The 20582-nt window shown below is 34.3% G+C and overlaps 1 protein-coding gene across 2 annotated transcripts in view; it reads right to left on the reverse strand.

The window, feature by feature from the left end:
• Positions 1–1895: 1895 nt before the first annotated feature.
• Positions 1896–20582, reverse strand: part of NFXL1 (nuclear transcription factor, X-box binding-like 1) — a 38682-nt gene continuing 19995 nt past the window's right edge. For both annotated transcript variants that reach the window (XM_014534331.1, XM_014534326.1), the window contains exons 14-21: positions 17884–17905; positions 17559–17699; positions 14625–14791; positions 11815–11884; positions 10550–10654; positions 7008–7094; positions 6138–6191; positions 1896–3515 (exon numbers count right to left, since the gene is read on the reverse strand). In XM_014534331.1, the coding sequence (XP_014389817.1) occupies positions 3342–3515; positions 6138–6191; positions 7008–7094; positions 10550–10654; positions 11815–11884; positions 14625–14791; positions 17559–17699; positions 17884–17905 (820 nt within the window). In that variant the 3' untranslated portion in view covers positions 1896–3341. The remainder of the gene's footprint in view (positions 3516–6137; positions 6192–7007; positions 7095–10549; positions 10655–11814; positions 11885–14624; positions 14792–17558; positions 17700–17883; positions 17906–20582) is intronic.

Below are 20582 nucleotides of genomic sequence, written 5' to 3' on the forward strand. Positions count from 1 at the left end.
AGAACCATGGAACAGATTGATGAATTTCAGCAGAATGTGGGGTGGGAGGGGAGAGATAAACAGGGGAACTTATAGGCATATATGTATAGGCCATGGACACAACAATAGTGTGGTGAAGGCTTGGGAGGGGCGAGTGAGGGGCAGAGGGGGACAATCAGAAGAAAAAAAACAAAGGGGACATCTGTAATACTTTCAACAATAAAGATAAATTTTTAAAAAAAATAAATAAAATTACACAAAGAGCCAAACAATTGTTACAGGACATCTTTAAACACTACCACAGATGCTTACCTGTGTTTAAAAATTTTAACATTCATAGCCATGAAGTTCAAGCATCAGACTTCTTTGCAAAAAGCAAGTTTTCAGTGTTTTTGTTCAATAAAGTTCCTTTGGCAATTTCAGCAAAGAACATACCAAATCATTTGAAATTATCTGGATTTAATTTAGACTTTAGTGAAATTAATTGAAATACAAAAACTAGGTGTTGCTATTCTGAGAAAGTGTTTAAACTGAAAAATTTTAAAGATTTCAATATAAACGTTCCACAAACTTCAAATAGTAAGTTAATAAACTTTTAGTGTCACAAAGTAAATAGGAAATTAAGGCCATCACAGTCAATTTTACCTATTCTTAGTGGTAACTTGAAAACCTTTTCCATGCCTTCTCCAACTGACTCAGGTAGAAGGGAAGAGGACATGTATTGCTTTATTTCCCTCAGAACAAATTAGTGTGTTTACACCAAATTTAACCTCATTTTGACCTTTAAAAACTCCAGTTTCATTCATTCCCCTTCTGCTCAGCATGCAGTGGTTTCTGCAGCATCCTGCCACTCCCTCTGGGCAACAGGGAACTGTGGAAATTGGAGGCATGTATCTTTGAATCTGAGTACCACTAGCTCCTCCAGCCTAGACTGCTTCCCAACTCATCTTTTTAGTTTTTAGGTTTTTTTAAAACTCACTTGCTTTTACACTTGCTCCCTTAGTCTTTTCTCCACACAACAGCCAGCCATCTGTATTTTTAAAAATATATTTTTTATTGTTGATAGTATTACAGATATCTCCCATTTCCCCACCCCTCTTCCTCCCCCCTCTTCCCAGCCCATACACCCCCCCCCCCCCACCCCGCCCAGGTCTTCACCCTATTGCCGTGTCCATGGACTATGCATGTAAGTATGTAAGTTCTTTGTCTCCCCAATCCCCCAGCCAGCCATCTTTAAAAAACAAAAAATAACTATTTCCCATTTAAAACCTCCCAATGCTGCCCACTGTGACTAGAATAGAATCCCAACTCCTTACCATGGTCTATTAAGTACTATATGAACTGGCTGGCCCTAGACTCTCTCCCCCTCTCATTCTCTAGCTCCAGCCACACCAGCCCTTCTGTTGCTTGGCCATGCCAAGCATCTCGCCAACTTAGGGACTTTGTACTTTCTGCTTTCTCTCCCTCATAGACCTTCCCTTCAGATCTTCAAGTGAAGGTCATTCAGGTCACAGCTGAAATGAACCCATCCCAGAGGGACTTACCCAATCTAAAGTAGCTAGTGCCCTTCTACCCTCACTTTCACCACTTTCTGGAATATTTCTCTTATTTCTTTAATACCATGTATTAACATGACATTGTATTCATTTTTTAAAAATCTCTTCTACTCCTGTAGCAGCTCCCCAAGAGAAAGATCACTTACCTTCTAGTAAGTATCTCTGTCACAGAGGAAACACATCTGTTGATTGAATACACAGCTGTGTGACTGGGTAAATTAAGCTCTGAGATAATAGCCAAGCAAATAAAAAAACAGCAGTTTAATCTGTCACTCATTCAAACCCCTTCCTCGGCTCACTACTTTCTTTTTTTAGAAAGAAAACCTAACAAGATCAGCAGCCCAACAAACAGACATGAACTAGGCTTCAGATTTGTTTAATAGGCCAACATTCCGGCATACATGAAAATAGGCTCCCAGGCAGACACCAAGTTGTGTTCATATTCTCTAATATTCATTTTAGATCAGAGTAAGGTAATGTCTTGAGAGTAGCAGCTTAAACACCAACTCAGTAACTCTGAGTTACTGAGAAAGTAACTGGGAAAGTTAAAGTAAAAAAAACTAAAATCAAAAACGCAAAAACCATAAAGAAAGAAACGAGTGCCCTTTAATTTTAGACACCAGCTAATACTTGACTAATCAACAAGACATTTAAAAAAAACACTGAATTAAATTTAGCAAAATTTAAAAATCCTTCTTTGTACTTCTGTTTAAAATATATTTCTACCACTTTTTACTATCTATCAATTACTATGTTTTGCTAATAATAAACTCAAATTTTGGAGTTTTTCATGCATTGATACTAATACCTAGCCTAAACCTACAGGTTCCTGAATATTTCAGATAATAATAAATATTCTAGATTACAAATTTGGTATGAAAAACTTTAATGAAAACATTAATCATACAAAAATTAAATAACAAAACCATTTAAAATGACTTACAATTTAAACAGATTTGGCTTACTGATATTTCTCTATCAGCTTTTCATAAGAACTAATTATTTCCAGATAAAAATCTACTTAAGAGTACCGTGGTAAGAAAAAATGAGAATAAAGTACATAAAGCTCATAAGCCCTGTGCTCAGCACATAGTGCTCATAAATATTAGTTTTTCTTTTATTATTACTTTGAAAAGACACACACAAGTTTTATAAAACATGCTGACTTCAGTTGAAAGCTTCTTACACTAGAAATACCCACATGTGAGGAATCCAGTCTGGCATATTTTGAAAACAATATTTTCCTCTAAGGAACATACTACATAAAAATTTATTTCAATAACTGATAAGCCAGTTTCTGGAATCTAATTATATAAATTCATGTTACAATTTAAGAGGCCTTTTAGAGAATTATCTTTTTTAAAGTACAATATTACATGATGAAGAAAAGTACCTTCTAATAAGTAACCAAAGCATTATGAAATATTCCTCTTACTGCACATGTGGCTCAGTTTCATCTTAATGGGGGGGTGGGGAAGGGAGGGTAAGTTGGTTTGAAATAGTAAATGAAACAACTATGTTAATACAAGGAAGCACAATGAACAACTAACATGCTCTCCTGCCACTATCTATGCCTTATGAAATATTTCATCATTTCAGTCATGCTTTTAATATCAAACAATGTTATCTTGCCACTTCTCATATATTAAGATAAAGCTTAACATTCTATCCTTCTAACAACAGCTGGAAGAGAACAGAGAGATGAGTGTGAATACATATCATGTTGTACAACATACACTTCCTAATATTCCAAATTTAACAATGTGTCTAAATCCAATCTGAGGTATATTTACAGATCAAAAAATTTTAAGCCGCACCAGGGGCTATGTACCATGCAAACACTAACACCAAAACTGCACACACTGGGAGGAGATGATATTTATACTTCTGCCACAGCGTTGGCTCAACTGCCACTTCATCTCTTTTCCTGTTCTTCTTCCGACGACCCTTCAGTCTGTTTTCAAAAGCCTCCAGTTCAGCCTAAATCAAAATAGTATCATTTTTACTAAATCCAATATATACATTAACTTGAAATCTTCCACTTAGATGACAATAAATCAATTTGGGAAATGTTTTAGTAGTAATGGTATATAATAAATACAGTGATTTTATTTTTTTGTCTTAAACTCTCTACTACTAATTGTATTCAACAAACACAGAGTTTAGGAATGCCGTGCTAAGAGATGCCCAGTGAAAATAACTCCAGTTTCTTACAATGTTGATAAATAACATTAGTGGCTTGTGTAGAAGAAATTCAAGTGAGTAAAGAGAGAAAAAAAAAAGCCACCAGAAACTCATTCTTCTCTTGATAAAACACAGTTAAAATCATAGAATAAAATTTCTTCTGGAGAAAAATGCTTCATGCTTTAAATCAAATGACTATTTTAGAAAGTAAATTATATAAAAACTACTTCTAAAAAAAGGATAACTGAATGACACTCATTATAAAATGTGGAGTTTTATTCTACTGTTAAGAACTTCTTAAACTTTAATACATAATAATGTAACATGCACTGTTATTAACTAAAACTTAATAGGTCATTAAAATATATGTAACATGCATGCAAGATTCTGTAAATCAGCGGTTCTCAACCTGTGGGTCGCGACCATAGGAAAACACATATAGCATATCAGATATTTACATTACGATTCATAATAGCAGCAAAATTACAGTTATGAAGTAGCAACAAGCCCTAACCGGTTTGGCTCAATGAAGTAGCAACAAAAATAATTTTATGGTTGGGGGGTCACTACAACATGAGGAACTGTATTAAAGGGTCACGGCATTAGGAAGGTTAAGAACCACTGCAAATGTTTATTAATAGTAGAAATATAAAATTCAGTTAACGCTCCATTATTTTGTCTATAAACTACATTTGAAGACCTAACCATGTACTTAATTTAATCAAAAGTGACATTCTTCAATGAACCAAATTGTCAGAATATTGTCAGGTGGCTGTTGATATATAGAAGAAGATCAAAATACATTAAAAGCAGCCAAACGTGAGAAACACTGACAGTAAAATAATTGATGCTTTAATGATGATCCACAGACAACGCATATAGTTTAAATTATGTTCTATATACTCTATTTAAAAGGTCAGTAAATAGGGAATATATTTGAAATCACCGTCCATAATGGTTTATAAAAAGGTGAGGGATACCCTAACCTAGTCTTAATAATTTAATCTCCCAGGAATTCAGCCAACATGTTTTACTGCATTACCTCTGACAACTTATTTTGGGATATTAGGCAAATCAACTTTACAGAACCATAAAATATCATAGGTCATTTTGTCCCATTTTTTTTAAAAAATATATTTTATTGACTTTTTACAGAGAGGAAGGGAGAGGGATAGAGAGCTAGAAACATCGATGAGAGAGAAACGTCGATCAGCTGCCTCCTGCACGCCCCCCAGTGGGGATGTGCCCGCAACCAAGGTACATGCCCTTGCCGGAATCGAACCCGGGACCCTTGAGTCCGCAGGCCGACGCTCTATCCACTGAGCAAAACCGGTTCGGCCATTTTGTCTCATTTTTATTTGCCACATAAATTATTTCTAATGTCCTCCCTCAAGTCATGCAAGTTTTAATTTCCTCATTCATAAAAGCAGCATTTTAACATATACTGTACCCTGCTTGGTAAGTATAAAGCATCCCAAAATGCAAATTAACAAATAATTACATGTCACTATAAGAAAGTTAAACCACTCTTTGCAGTATATGATCAATATAGTATTTGAACAAACTGGAGGTATCAGGAATGAATTTGTTATCTAGGTAATAACAAAAAAAACAGATAATAATCCTACTTTTAAGAATCTATGGGGTCCTAGCTGGTTTGGCTCAGTGGATAGAGTGTTGGCCTGCTGACTAAAGGGTCCCAGGTTCGATTCCAGTCAAGGGCACATGCCTGGGTTGCAGGCTCGATCCCCAGTAGAGGGTGTGCAGGAGGCAGCCGATCAATGATTCTCTTTCATAATTGATGTTTCTATCTCTTTCCCTCTCCCTTCATCTCTGAAATCTATCTATCTATCTATCTATCTATCTATCTATCTATCTATCTAGATATAGATATGTATATATAGATAGATATGTATATATTTATTTATTTATTTATATAAGAATCTAATGGGGACATAGGAAAATGTATTATTAACACAAATGTTATGGTTAAGACTTATTTGCTACACATAATCTACAACTCAGTAAAACAGAACTCAAATAATTTTAGATGAGCGAAGACATGGGCTCCAGGAAATGCCTTAAAATGGATGGCACTGCACCCTAACCCTTTCCCCCGAGACTAAAAGATGAGTTAAAACTCTGGCTGGTGAATGGATGAAATTGGCAAGGAGGCAAAGGAAGAACATTGGGAATATATAAAATATCTGGGAATATACGAGATCCTGTGCTTCTTCAGAGGTACAGTGTACCTGGATTAAAGTAAGTGAATGGCTTGCTTTAATGTATGCACTATATTATTTTCAGTCCCGAATAGAGTTGACTAGCCCCTGGTTTGTACCTGGAATATACTTTGTATTTGAATAAAAACTAACAATGATGCAAAGAAACACAACTCTGGGTGTTCTGTTCAGTTACCTGTTGTCTTCGTTTTTCCTCTTCCAGAGCAGCTTTGGCTTCTGCTTCTTTTATCTGTTTACAGACATTTAAAAGTAAAGTAACACATTGTAATTTTCAAATTCTATACGGAATGTTAGCATCATCTCACTGAGGCTCCACAAACCCATAATGACTTTTGGAGGCTTTACACTGGCAGTTAAAAGAAATGTAAATATTATAGTGAAAAGTGTTACCAAGATACTGTCTAACAGACTGGGGGTGAGGAGAGATGGAATGTAATACCTTCTATAAACACTTCAATTTAACTATAACAGATATTAGATCACAATTCAAAGAGCTACAATAGTATTAATTGAAATGCTTTTAAAATGGGTTGTTTTTTTTTTTCTTTAGAGTAATCATAGTAACAAGCTATAGTCAAAATTATTCAATACCACTCTCTTTCTGGAGTTATAATCAATCATTTACTTTAAATGTCTTGAAGGGAAACCTGACTTTCAAACAAAATCAACGGTTCACTCATGGACTGGGTTGAGTGCAAGAATAAATGACGTAAGAGGTAACCCACACAGCAAAGAATCCTAAAACCTTATCTTTATATTATTTTAACCTAATTTTCAGGAGGTTTACACTAACATTAAGATGAACAACCGTGTCCCAGAGCACATACTCTAACTGGTTAAGAGAATGGAAAATCTAGTACACATTAGACAATAAAAAGCACACCTGAAGATTCAAAGTAGGCCTATAAAACCAGGTTTTAATTATAAAAACAAAAAAGATGAGCTTTCCAGTCATTCGCAATAAGCACATAAAGAAATGCACAAAATAAACAGGGAAAGGCCATTAGCACTTTGAAAATTATATTTACTGCTAATGTGACAGTACCTCAGAGGCTTTCCGCTTCATTTCCTTGCATGTTGCGTCACATTCTATTGAAATCTGATTTTCACGTACTTTGTTGCACTGAAATTCCTAACAAATGAAAATTTTTACATTTCAGATTTTAAGATTTTTCCCTTCTAACTCTATGTCATAAGAAAGCAAAATTTCCCTAAGAGCTAAAGGTTATGCCAATTATTTAAGTCATGTTCATTAATATTTAATAATTTGATATGGTTGCAAGTATCAAATCTCTTGGTTCAAAGAGTGATTATTTACTTTATTTTCCCTTAAATACAAAAAAAGCAAATACCATAAAATTAAAATCATCCACTTACTAAGTACAGCTACTGAGAAACGTCAGTTTTTCTTTATTGTTTCTTGTTAATCTAGTAAAGCTTCCAGGTAATAAAATGCTCCAGAGCAGTCCATCCAGCGGCTTTCTGAGATGCTGGAAATATTCTAAATCTGCACTAACTACCCAATTGAGTAGCACTAACCACATGTGGCTACTGAGCATTCAAAATGTGTCTAATGAAAGGAGGAAATGAACGTTTAATACTATTTACTGTTAATTCATTAACATTCAAACTTAAATAGCCACATGTGGCTAGTGGCTACCAACTCAATGTAATTCTAGAGTTTTCTAAAGAGCTACAAATTTTTCTCTTAACTAGTAAACCTTTGTTCAGTTTAAATGAAAATCTTTCTACAGTTTGTATTTGCACTTCACTGCCTCCTTAATGAAATAAAGGAGGATCTTAATGACTTGATATCAATACTATGATCAATTTGTGTACTATGCTATAATGAATTAAGTGGTCCTTATTTTAAACTAGAGGCCCGGTGCACGAATTCATGCACCAGTGGGGTCCCTCAGCCTGGTTTGCGGGATGGGGCCTAAACGGGCTCTCTGAGATCCCCTGAGGGGTCCCGGATTGTGAGAGGGCACAGGCCAGGCCGAGGGACCCCACTGGTGCACGACTGGGGCCAGGGAGGAACTCGGGAGGTTGGCCAGCCAGGGAGAGACTACGGGAGGGCTCTAGGCTTGTCCAGATTGTCTCGCTCAGTCCCTACCTGCCAGACCCCAGCAATAAGCTAACCTACCAGTCGGAGCGTCTACCCCCTGGTGGTCAGTGCACGTCATAGTGAGCGGTTGAGCGACCTTAGCATATCCTTAGCGTATTACACTTTGATTGGTTGAACAGATGACCAGACGACGAGACACTTAGTATATTAGGCTTTTATTATATAGGCTACTCTGAGACTTTGATTTTATAGATCTTTCATAAACCTTTTATTTATCCCTGTTTCTTGCTGTCAGATGTCACTTTTGCTCAAAGGGTACCTATATTTGTATCAATTTTTCCTCTCGCATCACACTCTCAGATTCTAGTTTTTTAGTTCAAATCTACCACAGTTAAGAAATAAGATCACCAATTCCTATGAACAAAGTGCATATACTTTAATGAAAGCACTTTATAGAATGAAATTTTATTACTTAGAAGGTTTTTCCCTTTAGTTCTTCACTTTTGGCTGATGTTAGTGATAAACAGTCTTGTCCTCTAAGGATAGTCCAGAAAAAGAAAAAATATGATGACCAAACATTAAAGACAAAAAATTAAATGTGTGTGTTTGTGGACATTAAGGGTATAAGCCTGAAAGAAAGATCTTATCTTTTCTCATTCAAGATGTACTTATAGAGTGCCTATTACATGCCAAGTGTTTTGTTATGAACAGGGGATATACGTAAGGAAAAGAGCTTAATAATAAGTGCTAAACTAAAAATAATAATAGTAGCTACTATTAGAAGCTACTGCTATGATATTAAACATACTCCAATGTTATGAGAAACATCGCAGTCATTGTGCTAAATGCTATATAAGCATTACTTTTATTCCTTTCAGTAAATCTATGTATAAACTCTATTTCACAGATGAGGAAACAAAGTTACAGATGTGCCTAGAATCACGAAGCTCTTGAGAAAACTCTATAGCATCCAATACAAAGAAAGCAGAGGAAGGAGCACCTAAGTCTTCCCAAGGGAGTTAGGGAAGAAAGACCTTCCCTAACAAGGAAATGTTCACACTGAGTATTAGCAGGATTCTCACAAGCAAATGGTAAGGGAAAAATACATTGTATTTTACACAAAAGAAGGAATATATGTATGCACATACACACACACACATACATACACACACACACACACACACACAGGCTAAAGGGGTGTACAGCATGTATGTTAGGACACTTAAAAATAACAGATTCACAGAGTGCTATAGGATGAGACTGGACAAATAGGCAAAGTAACATCATAGATTCTCTTGTATGTCGAGTCTATGTATATACACATTTCTTATAAATGCATATTTTTCACCACAATGCATGAAGAACCAATGAAGAACATAGATAGGAGAGGTGCTATGATTAGAGGCAAGAAAATCCATCATGAAGCTGTTGTCAAAGTCCAAGAGCAAGCTGTTGCCGATGTTCTAATGGGTGGCAAACTGCACCTGGACAATTACATGAGATTTGAGAGAAAACCTGATAGACGGCCCAGGTTAAAAGTGGCTTGACTTAAGTGTTGATTTTCATGTAAAGGTGATTCACTTTAAACAACTAAAACTTAGGAAATTCAACTCCAGAAGAGGTCAAGCCTATACATTTAAATTCAGAAGTTATCTACCCCAAATAATAATAGTAGGAGCTGTGAAAACAAATGAAGAGAACCTTAATAAAAGCAAAAGATTCTAAATAAATATTTGTTGAATGGGTAAATAAAAGAGTGAATTTAAAGAAGAAGAAAAAAGGAGCCTACCTAAAGGAAATGACCATAGAAATATGAAGACAAAAGGGAGTCAACTATAACTGAGACAGGGAAAAACCAGAGGTCAAGAAAGAAGAAAGCTTCAAAGGAGTCAACAGTGTCAGCAGGAAAGTCAAGGAAAAGAACTGGAAAAAGACCCTTCAGCCACTGGCATCTGAGAATTCAGACTCTGTCTTCAGTTTTGCCCAGCGTTATGTAATCTGTTGCGATTGAGCTTTCCAATCGTTAGTTTTTGCCCTCTTATTCCTCTGTTACTACTATTTTACATTAAAATTAGGTCTCTACAAGTTTGAATACTATTTTATAGTTTTATAAGGCTGTGCATGTGAGGTCCTTTTTAAGGCATTTTCAAAACATAATACTGATGGCAAAAAAAGTTTCTTAAGAGCAACAAAGGTTAATTCCAGACCATTTCTTAAACCATGACACTCGCTTTATTACTCATTGTGTTCCCTGGGCAAAGCTGATTCTATCCAAAAAAAGGACACTGACCTTGGTTCCAACATAAAACAATCTTTTACTATTAAATTGCAAAAAACTAAATTGCCAAACAAAGCTGATTTTTAAAACAAGCATTTACAGAAATAGATGGGATAATAATAATAAAAATTCTAAGAAACAAGACCTTAAAATTAAAAAGCAAAAATAAAGCCAAAGAACTACCAAACACAGACAAAAATATGTACATAGAAAAGAATTTTCAATAACTTAAAATATTTACCTTTTTAATTCTTTTACAAGGACATCTAAGTTTTACCTTCTGGTTGCAATTAAAAGGACATTCGCCAGGGTGGCACATCTCTTTGCACCTATGACCACAAGGAAGCTAAAATAAAACCAAAATAAAGCAGTTACATTCTCAACTACTTATTACCCCAAATCTGAATTTGGACAGAAGAAAATATATTTTAACAAGAAAAACTTGGGATTGAAAAATTCAGAAAATTAAATTTGAAATAACTCATGCCTCTAGTTTTACTCATATTAACAAAGACAGGATTATTAAAATAATCATTTAATGCTTGAAATGGTCTCATATTTTATAATTTTGTATAAATTCTGAAACTGTCAAATCCTAGTTCTTGAACAAAAATCCATAAAAAGTATCCAAAGTTTTAGTTAAAAGTATCCAAAGTTTTAGTTAACAAAATGGCATATCATGCACTGATTTGTTTTATTTAGTCAAAGAGACTACTATATTTAAAACTATGTTGCCTTCTCTTCCTGATCAAGCATTAAAAGAAAAGAGGTACTATTAGTACATCCATAAGTCAAAAGGCTTCCTTTATAAATCCCACCTTTGCAAATCAAATAACTGTCACTGCCCTAGCTCCAACAACAACAAAAAGGAGAATGTTGACTTTTAGATTGGCCCAATACAGATGGATAACCTTGGTTTCTCACATTATTGCCAGGATAAATCAATAGTGAGATTTTACCATTTTACTCTGAACAATTTTTTGGAACCACTTTCGATACTTGTAGTTCAAATATAATGCACAAACATCTGAATTTTTAAAAACTTTATATATGAATGCTTTATACTAAATCAAAATAATAATGAATTTTAAAGTTCATACACAAACATACATGTCTTTTTAAAATAACCTACTATGAACTTATTCTCTAACTGCCTAAGACCCACACAGTTTTTGATATATTTATATTTTAAGTCTGAATCACATGGGAGGTAAGGATTAGGTTGAATACCTTATTGCATAAAGTATATAAGCTATCTTTAAAACTACTTAAAAAAATCTTCAAAGGGTCATCCTAGACCTCATACTCCCCAAATTTCATAAAGGGATGTGCATCTACCCTACTCATATGTATTACATTTTTACAAACATCACATTTTTATTTCTGGACCCACATTTTTAGTGGGTCCAGAAAAATCCTGAAATAGGATGTCCAAACAAGAAAAGAGAAAATCCAAGAAAAACAATGCCCCAAAAATACAATTTAAAAGATTCTATTAAAGCTTACCTCTTTAGGACACTGATCTTTGCAACAACTGAGGCGGTTCTTTTCATTTACGTCAGCTGTTGTTATTTTTCTAAAAATAAGAGAGTAAGATTTGGTGACATTCAAACCAAGTCCATTTCATAGCATATTTTCCAAAAACAACTCACAATTTCAAACATGTCTATAAAATCATCTTTCTTATTTTTTCTTGAGACCTATTTTAATTGTTTCTTTAACAATTATCTCTCAATTATTTTACTGTTCCAATAAATCAAATTTTCCAGCCCTTCATCAACTACCAACAAATTAAATGCCAAAAGGGCAATCACTGCAAGAAGGAAGCACAAAACACACATGAAATATCACTGTATCTGGCCTCTCTTTAAAAGTTCCTGTACTATCTTTCCCTATAGTTTGATCATTATTCATAATTAAAATTCTTAAAGCCTTTATATAATTAAAAACTAGTCATTTAATATGTTACTTCAAATTAAGAAAGTTAAGCTATTCAGTGGGAAATGTAAGCTTATTATGAAAGCCTTTCAGTTGTTTTTAGATAGGCTATTAATGTTAGAAATTGATTCATTTTAGATTACATCATTTTAGATCAGTCTGTGCTTTTATATGACTCAATAGGTAATTCAGAAATAGTCATAAACACCAAGGAATAAAACCACTTTCTAATAGGGAATTGAATAGAATCAGAAGAGATACTACATGAGTCAGTAACTAGTGACATCTAAAAATCCCTACTATACCTATTGCCCAAGATTGCTTTTTCTTCTTTTTTTAAATTCTTTCTTTTCCTGCTTTTTCTATTTCCTTTTACTAGACATAATTGCCAAATTATAGCATAAGGTTAGCCTCACTAATGTCAAAATTGTAATCTTAATATCAAATTATCTATAAATGTACTCTAACATACACAATTTTCTTGGCAAAATTTCATTTCCTATCAGAGTTTTTATGCTAGTTCTACTAAACATTATATATTTTCATTCTTAAAGTATGGTGCTCACCTCTGAACTTAAGGATTAAAATCATATTGTTCCTGTTACTCTATAAATTAGGAAAAATTACCTACTTTTCAAGGTCTGTATCTTTTATACTTAATTTCCATAGAAGAAATACACATGAAGCAGAAAAGGACTAAAAGGAAAAGATGACTTATAAAATAATTAGTTGAATTAGAGCAAATAAAATAATCAAAATACCGAGACTAAGGAATTCTGTATAAAAACATATATTTTAAATATGTATTCAAGAAAGGGAAAAAGGAACTCTGGATAGCTGAGATGATGAAAGCCATCTCAATTCAAATGTATCCACACATTCCCCAAAAAACCATTCAGCTCATTAATAACAAAATCATTCAAATCCCATGACCTTGGCATAACTAGAAGACAGAAATATCTACAAGCTTCAAATTACCTGTAAGTAGAAAAGTAAGTATCAATTCCTAGCAGAGCTATTTCTCAAGCTCCCATAGGAAATCTTTTCAAGAAGTCAGTGAAGTTCTGGAAAAACTGAACAGAAGAGACAGGGAGCTAACATCACTCCAGAAAAAGAAAGTCAACCCTCAGTGTAAGAGCACTAAAAAAGTCTTGGTAATCAGAGCACTAACTACAGGGAAGAGATTTGGAAAAGTGCACAACAATCAAGGAGCCATGAACTGAAGGTAAACAGGGAAAGTCACCTTTTGAAGACTACACGATGAAGAGAAAAAGAAGAGAAGAAAATGTAGGACCCTGCAAGACCACAGAAAACAATCCCTTTTTGTCAGTATCACCCATTAATAAAGCAAAATTGCCCTCTTAACTCCCCCTACAAAACTTCTAAAGCTAAAAATTGTAGTATGTTATTTTATTTTTTAAATTTCAACAAAATAATTCTGACTTTTACAAAGCATGAATCTAGAGTGTAAGTGACAAAAACAAATTTACAGGCATTTTTCAAAAAGCATTTATGCTAAAAAAAAATCAGAAATAAAATTATATTCCCAAATTTAACTTTGAGTAAATCAGACTTTTAAAAAGCCCATTTTAGCCCTAACCGGTTTGGCTCAGTGGATAGAGCGTCGGCCTGCGGACTCAAGGGTCCCAGGTTCGATTCCGGTCAAGGGCATGTACCTTGGCTGCAGGCACATCCCCAGTAGGGGGCGTGCAGGAGGCAGCTGATCGATGCTTCTCCCTCATTGATTTTTCTAACTCTCTATCCCTCTCCCTTCCTCTCTCTGTAAAAAATCAATAAAATATATTTAAAAAAAAAAAAAAAGCCCATTTTATAGACATGGATGAAATGAAGCTCATTGAGTTAGACCATAATTAACTTGCATTTTTTTAAGTAAGGAAAACATAAAGGTCACATCCTTGTATAATAAATGCCATAACAGTGACATCTGTAATAAACAAAACTGTACCTTTTAAATCTACAATTTAAAAATTACACTTAAGTAATTATGCGTAAATCAATTTTTGATCCAATGAAATTCTAGTTTGACACTGTTATTTGAACAAGCTGTTTATTTATAGGAATGCTTCTCCTTTTTTCTTTTTTTTAAAGCAGTCATATAATTCTTTTCCTAACAAATCTTATAGAATCCCCAAATGAAAAAACTCAGAAATGCCCTGGTTAAAAAAGGATAAAGTATCTAAAAGGTAAATAGTCTACATTGCCGCCAGGTCACTAGGGAAAATCTAGGTCTCTAGAGTCTCAGGACCACCACTGAAAAATATTCCTTACCGTATATTACATACGAAGAGTTCTGAATTATAAAAAGATATCATGAAAATAATTTTAGTAGAACAACAATATTTCTTCAGTCTTCTTACCTACATTCCACATATAGGGTTGTGATCTTGCAGTGACATTTTATTCTAAGCATCTGAACACAAGGAGGACATTCTCCAGGGTGGCATGGCAAAACACATGGATGAGGACAACCCACTGGCCGTGATTTAGAGCACCCTTCTTCACACTGAAGGCACTCGGGGCCAGCCTGCCAAATTGAAAGGAAATAAACCACCTACGTACAGAAGTCTAACATTTCTATACAGTAGTTATAAAATTTACATATCCCACTAAAACAAAGTACTTCTGCAGCTCTTAGAAATACAGCTTAAAATTATTCAAAATGAAGAATAGTAAGATTATCAATATGACCATTATTCACAAAGATTTCTATGTCTACAAACCTGATTAAATCAAACTGCCTCACCTTTAAAATGGACATGAATACATTGAATGTCTCTAATAAAAACATAAATTACTTCCTGGCAGAAAAAAATACATAGTAAGACATTATCAATTCATTTACACCCAACAAGTACGATCATCATCAAACTAAAAAAACATTCAATAGTCATCTCATCTCGCTAAAGGAAAACACATATAGGGAAAAAAAGGAGAATGACCACCAGTTTAATTTATTTTTAATGCACTTCAATAAGGCAAAACTAAATCACATTTAGTACAAATAAATATTATCTCAATTGTAAAATTGTAACTTAACAAGTCACCTCTCTGCTCTAGTAATAATTTAAGTAGTATCTGTCTACTAAAGAAGGTTAAAGATTTTTATTACAGGATAGTGTTGAATTTCACATATCATACTGAGATAAAATAAAAGAGTTATAGATATGAATACTAAGTCTTAAAGATTCAACATTTTTCATTATCAGCTTTTAAAATGAGCTTTCTTCAATTCATCCAACTTTCTGGAAATCCAGGGAGAGCAATCCTAATTTTAAGTAGTGGGATGATGAGAAGAAATGCAGAATAAACATTTGGGTATTAATCCTAATAAACGAAATTTTTTCATTTTATTGAAATATAATTGGTATTGTATAAACTCAAGGTGTTAAGATGTTAATTTGATACACTTATATAGTGTAATAGATTGTCATTGCAGCAACAGCACCTCTATCATGTTACAGAATTATCCTTTCTTCTTAGTGGTTAGAATAATTAAATTCTAGTCTCTTAGCAAGTTTAATAATTATAATGAAATTCGTTTGTTTTTTTTAAATCAATGAAACATGACACATCACACACACTGCTTTTAGCAGTGTTCGCAAACATTTCTGTGCATTATCAATCACTGGGGAATCTTGTTAAAATGCTGAAGTGGGGCCTGAGACTTTGCATTTCTAATAAGATTCCAGCTGATGCCAATGTTGCTGGGCTGCAAACAACACTGAGTGGCAAGGGTCTATAACATACAAAATTATATAGAAATATATGTAGGTATGATTATGTATCTACATATATTTTTATTTTTTTGTATTTTTGGTGATAGATCCCCCCCACCCCAAAAAAAAAACCAAACAAACAACTTTCCCAATTACTCAATTTCTTCTTGCAGGCACTTCAAAAGATATCTGTCCCACATTTGCCTGGGAAATACACACCATTTCAATTGTCACCAGCCTCACACGTTTCCCTGTCAACCACAGTTCCACTCATTATAACCAATGAATTAGACAACAGGAATATCTGTTGCTAATGGTAACAATCAGAGCCACTGCATATAATAGCCTCCACTGGACCTGACTGTGGGTAAGGTCAGGCAAGGATACCAGAGAAGAGCAGATAAGCCAAAGAACTTTGAGTCCAGTCAATTCTATAAATACTTACTAAATACCTGCTGTGTTGTAGGCTCTGTGCTACAACTGAAAGCTGAAACTGTATTAAAAATTCCATAGGTATTTGGGTCAAGACACATACTAGGAGTATTTCTCCAATGGGTCACAATTGAGGTAAGGTAAGAAATTTTTTTTAAGTTTCTGGAGTTATTTTGTTTAATATATAAATTAGAGTGATTGCAAAGTTAACCCTAAAATAACGTAATTTTCACTCACTTGAATTGCAGTAGCCTTCCTTGAGTGAGAGATATGAATGGACTGGTAGCTAAATTGAGAAAAATTGCACATAACTTATAACCCATATTTTGCAACATCCACTGCCCAGGAAGCCATGGTGGGATAGTCAAAGAGAATTCTCCAGTCACTGTCATATTAGCTCTTAAAACAATTTTTTTCTGACTCATTTGATGTTCTGAAAACCTCGAGGAGGAATGCTGTATAGCAGCTATACCTTAAAGTAGTTTTGAATCATTAAAATTATTTATTTTGATTTTATAATTCTAATACCCTTTCATTTTATCATGACTACATTTTCATTGAGGACCAAGGCATGGACTAATGAGGAAATTATAACTCATTTATATCTATGTCTACATATGAGCAAGAATAATACTATGGATATTTATGCTGTCATACATTACAATTACCAAAAGAAAGACCAAAAAACCTAACAATGCAATTGAAATTTTCAATAACACAATTCATATTAATAATTTAAATATTTGTTCATTTAATGTTACTTAATAAGTATGAAACTTAAAACTTTTTACTTATTCCTCATTAAGCACACTTGCTATTATGATTCCCTATAAAATGGAAGCCTAAGAAAAAACATGAATTACTTTAAAAAAATAAAATTTAATATCATTTAAAAGTTAATTGGCTCTATTTGTTTTTCTTTATAAAATGACATTTTTTAGAGATCTCTTTAGAGTCAATTTTTCATATGCTTATAAAATGCTTTTACTGAATTTCACACACACATACACACACATCTGTGATGATATTTACTTCCAACTGAAGTTTGGGAATTTATTAAAATTATGAGCATCATGTATCATGTGTCAGGTTTTAAAAATATTTGAAAGCAAATTCAGAGATATGTAAGCGTTTATACATTACCTTGTTTTTGCCAATGCAGGCTTCAGTTTCAGTGACTTTGTGGCATTCTTTCATACATATATGATTCTGACAATCTAAGGTTCGTCCACAAACTCTCTTACAAGAGTAGGGTCCTACAGCATGACATGGTAGTGGACTCACCTTAAAAAAAAAAAAAAAAATTAGCACAACTCACACACACACACCTCCAAGACCCATGTTTCCAAAACAACTAACTCTGTTATCCTTTGCATTGATGTTTCTATCTCTCTCCCTCTCCCTTCTTCTCTGAAATCAATAAAAATATATTAAAAACAAACAAGCAAAACTTGTACCTATAACTCACCTCGTGCTTCCCAAGACACTGCCTGCAAGAAAAAAATAAAATGAAATAAAAACATTACAAATTCTTCAAAAAAAAAAAACACCCAAAGCAAAGATGCTAATTCTATTATTTGTTTTATTAAGAGTAAAAAATAAACACATACGGAAATAAGTGATTATAGAAACACCGCAAGATACAAAGTTAATATACAAAAGCTAATTGCTTTTCTATAAACTAGCAACGAACAATTGGAAATTAAAAACATGAAACATACCACCATTTATGTTAGCACACAAAAAAGGAGAAATACTTAGGTATAAATCTAACAAAATATATACAAGATCCATATGAGGAAAATTACTCATGAAAGAAATCATAAATCTAAATAAGTGGAGATACATTCCATGCTCACTGATAGGAAAGTGCAATATTTTTAAGATGTTGCTTTTTCCCTACTCCATGCAGATTCAACACATGCTATTCTGTGGATATCAACACAGTGATTCTAAGATCTATATGAAAAGACAAAGGACCCAGAACAGGTAACCCAGTACTGAAGAACAATGATGTCAAAGGACTGACACTACCTAACTTCAAGACTTATAGAAAGCTACAGTGATCAAAGCAGATGGTATTTGGTGAAAGAATAGACAAATAGATACTGGAACAGAACAAAGTCCCAAAATACACCACACAAATATGGTCAACTGATCTTTGACAACAGAGAAAGGCAACTGAATGGAGAAAGAATAGTCTTTTCAACAAATGGTTGGTGCTGGAACAAAGGGACATGGAACAGAAAAAAATCCAGACAGACCTTACACCTTTCACAGGAGTTAACTCAACATGGGTAACATACCTAAAAGTGAAATGTGAAACTATAAAACAGGAGAAAATGTGGGTGACTTTGAGTTTGGTCATGACTTTTCAGATATAATATCAACAGCATGAGCCATAAAAGAAAATGGTAATGTTGGATGGACTTCATTAAACCTAAAACATCTTCTCTATAAACATTTAAAAGTATTAAATGAAAAGACAAGCCACAGACTGGGAGAAAATACTTGGAAAACATATACCCAGTAAAGACTTGTATCCAAAAATATAAAAAGAACTCTTAAAACTCAACAATAAGAAAGCAAACACATATTTAAAAAATGAACAAGATTTTAATGAACAGAAAACAGACAAATCATAAAAGAAGACATACAGATGGCAAATAAGCACATGAAAAGATGCTCAACATCATGTCATTAGAGGACTGCCAATTAAAATGAGATACTACAGCACATCTATAATGGCTAAAACTCAAAACACTGACTATACCAGATACTAGCAAGGATGAAGAGCAACGGGCGCTCTCATTCATTGCTGGTGCGAATGCAAAGTGATACAGTTTGACAATTTCTTACAGAATAAACATAGGCTTACCATATGAGGCAGCAATTGCACTCCTAAATATTTTCCCAAATGAGTTGAAAACTTATGGCCACTCAAAAAACTGCACATAAATGTTTACAGCAGCTTTATTCATAATTTCTAAAACTTGGAAGCAACAAAAGTGTCCTTCAACAGGTGAAGAGATAAACTGTGGCAATCCATAAAATAGAATAATATTCAGTGATAAAAAGAAATGAGCTATGAAGCCATGAAAAGACCTGGAAGAACCTTAAATGCATATTTCTAAGTGAAAGAAGCCAGTCTGAAAAGACTACATACTGTATGACTCTGACTATATGACATTCTGGAAAAGTCAAAACTACAAAGACAATAAAAAACAACAACAGTGGTTTCCTAGGCATTCAAGGGGGAGGGAGGTAAGGGATAAACATGATATAGGGCATGTTTAGGGCAGTGAAACTACTCTGATAGCATGTATGTTAAATAGTCTTCCTATAAAACAGATTAAGGAATTCAAAGGTAATTGACTATGATATGTCAATTTTAATGCCTATGAATCAAAATATAAATGTCTCTTCTTCTGTTTCCCCAAAAGGAAAAATTTAGGCTATTAATAATCCCTAATAACTCAAATCTAGTAAGAGATACTACAGACAACTTGGTCTCTCATGAAATACAAGTCCTCAATAAAAGAATAGTCTCTAATAATTACTAGTTGAATATGTACATAAAGAACCTCTTTGTTAACTATACCTCCCCCCTCTAATAAATCTACAGATTAAAATCACCCTATTAGTGGCTATAGCTCCCAATTAAAACTCTGCCTCCCAACTTGATTGCCAACCAATACATAAAAATATACATGCTATTCAGAGGAGGGGAGAAACCAAGATGGCGGCATAGGTAAACACCGGAGATTGCTGCCGCAAACAACCACTTCAAAAATACAACTAAAAGACAGAACGGACATCACCCAGAACCACAGCAAGGCTGGCTGAGGAGAGATTCTTCAACTAGAAGGAAAGAGAACAGCACACCGAGGCTCAGAGGAGGCGCAGTGTGGAAAATACAAAGGTACGGAGGTGCGCGTGGAGCCGACTGGCGGCTGATGGCGCGGTTGTCGTTTTCAATCGGGAGGTAGTCTCAGGCTCTGAGCTCCAGTTCGGGGCGAGTCTCTAGGGACTCAGACTCAAACGGGAGAAGCGGGATTGTCTGGCATCAGTCGGAACGTGAGGGCAACTTTCTCTCCGAGGTTTGCAGCGGTTGCTGGGGTTCTGAGAAGCAGAGCCTCTGGGAACGGGACTGAGAGCAGCCATAAC

This window comes from Myotis brandtii, unplaced genomic scaffold, assembly GCF_000412655.1.
Source record: "Myotis brandtii unplaced genomic scaffold, ASM41265v1 scaffold10, whole genome shotgun sequence".
Lineage (NCBI taxonomy): Eukaryota > Metazoa > Chordata > Mammalia > Chiroptera > Vespertilionidae > Myotis > Myotis brandtii.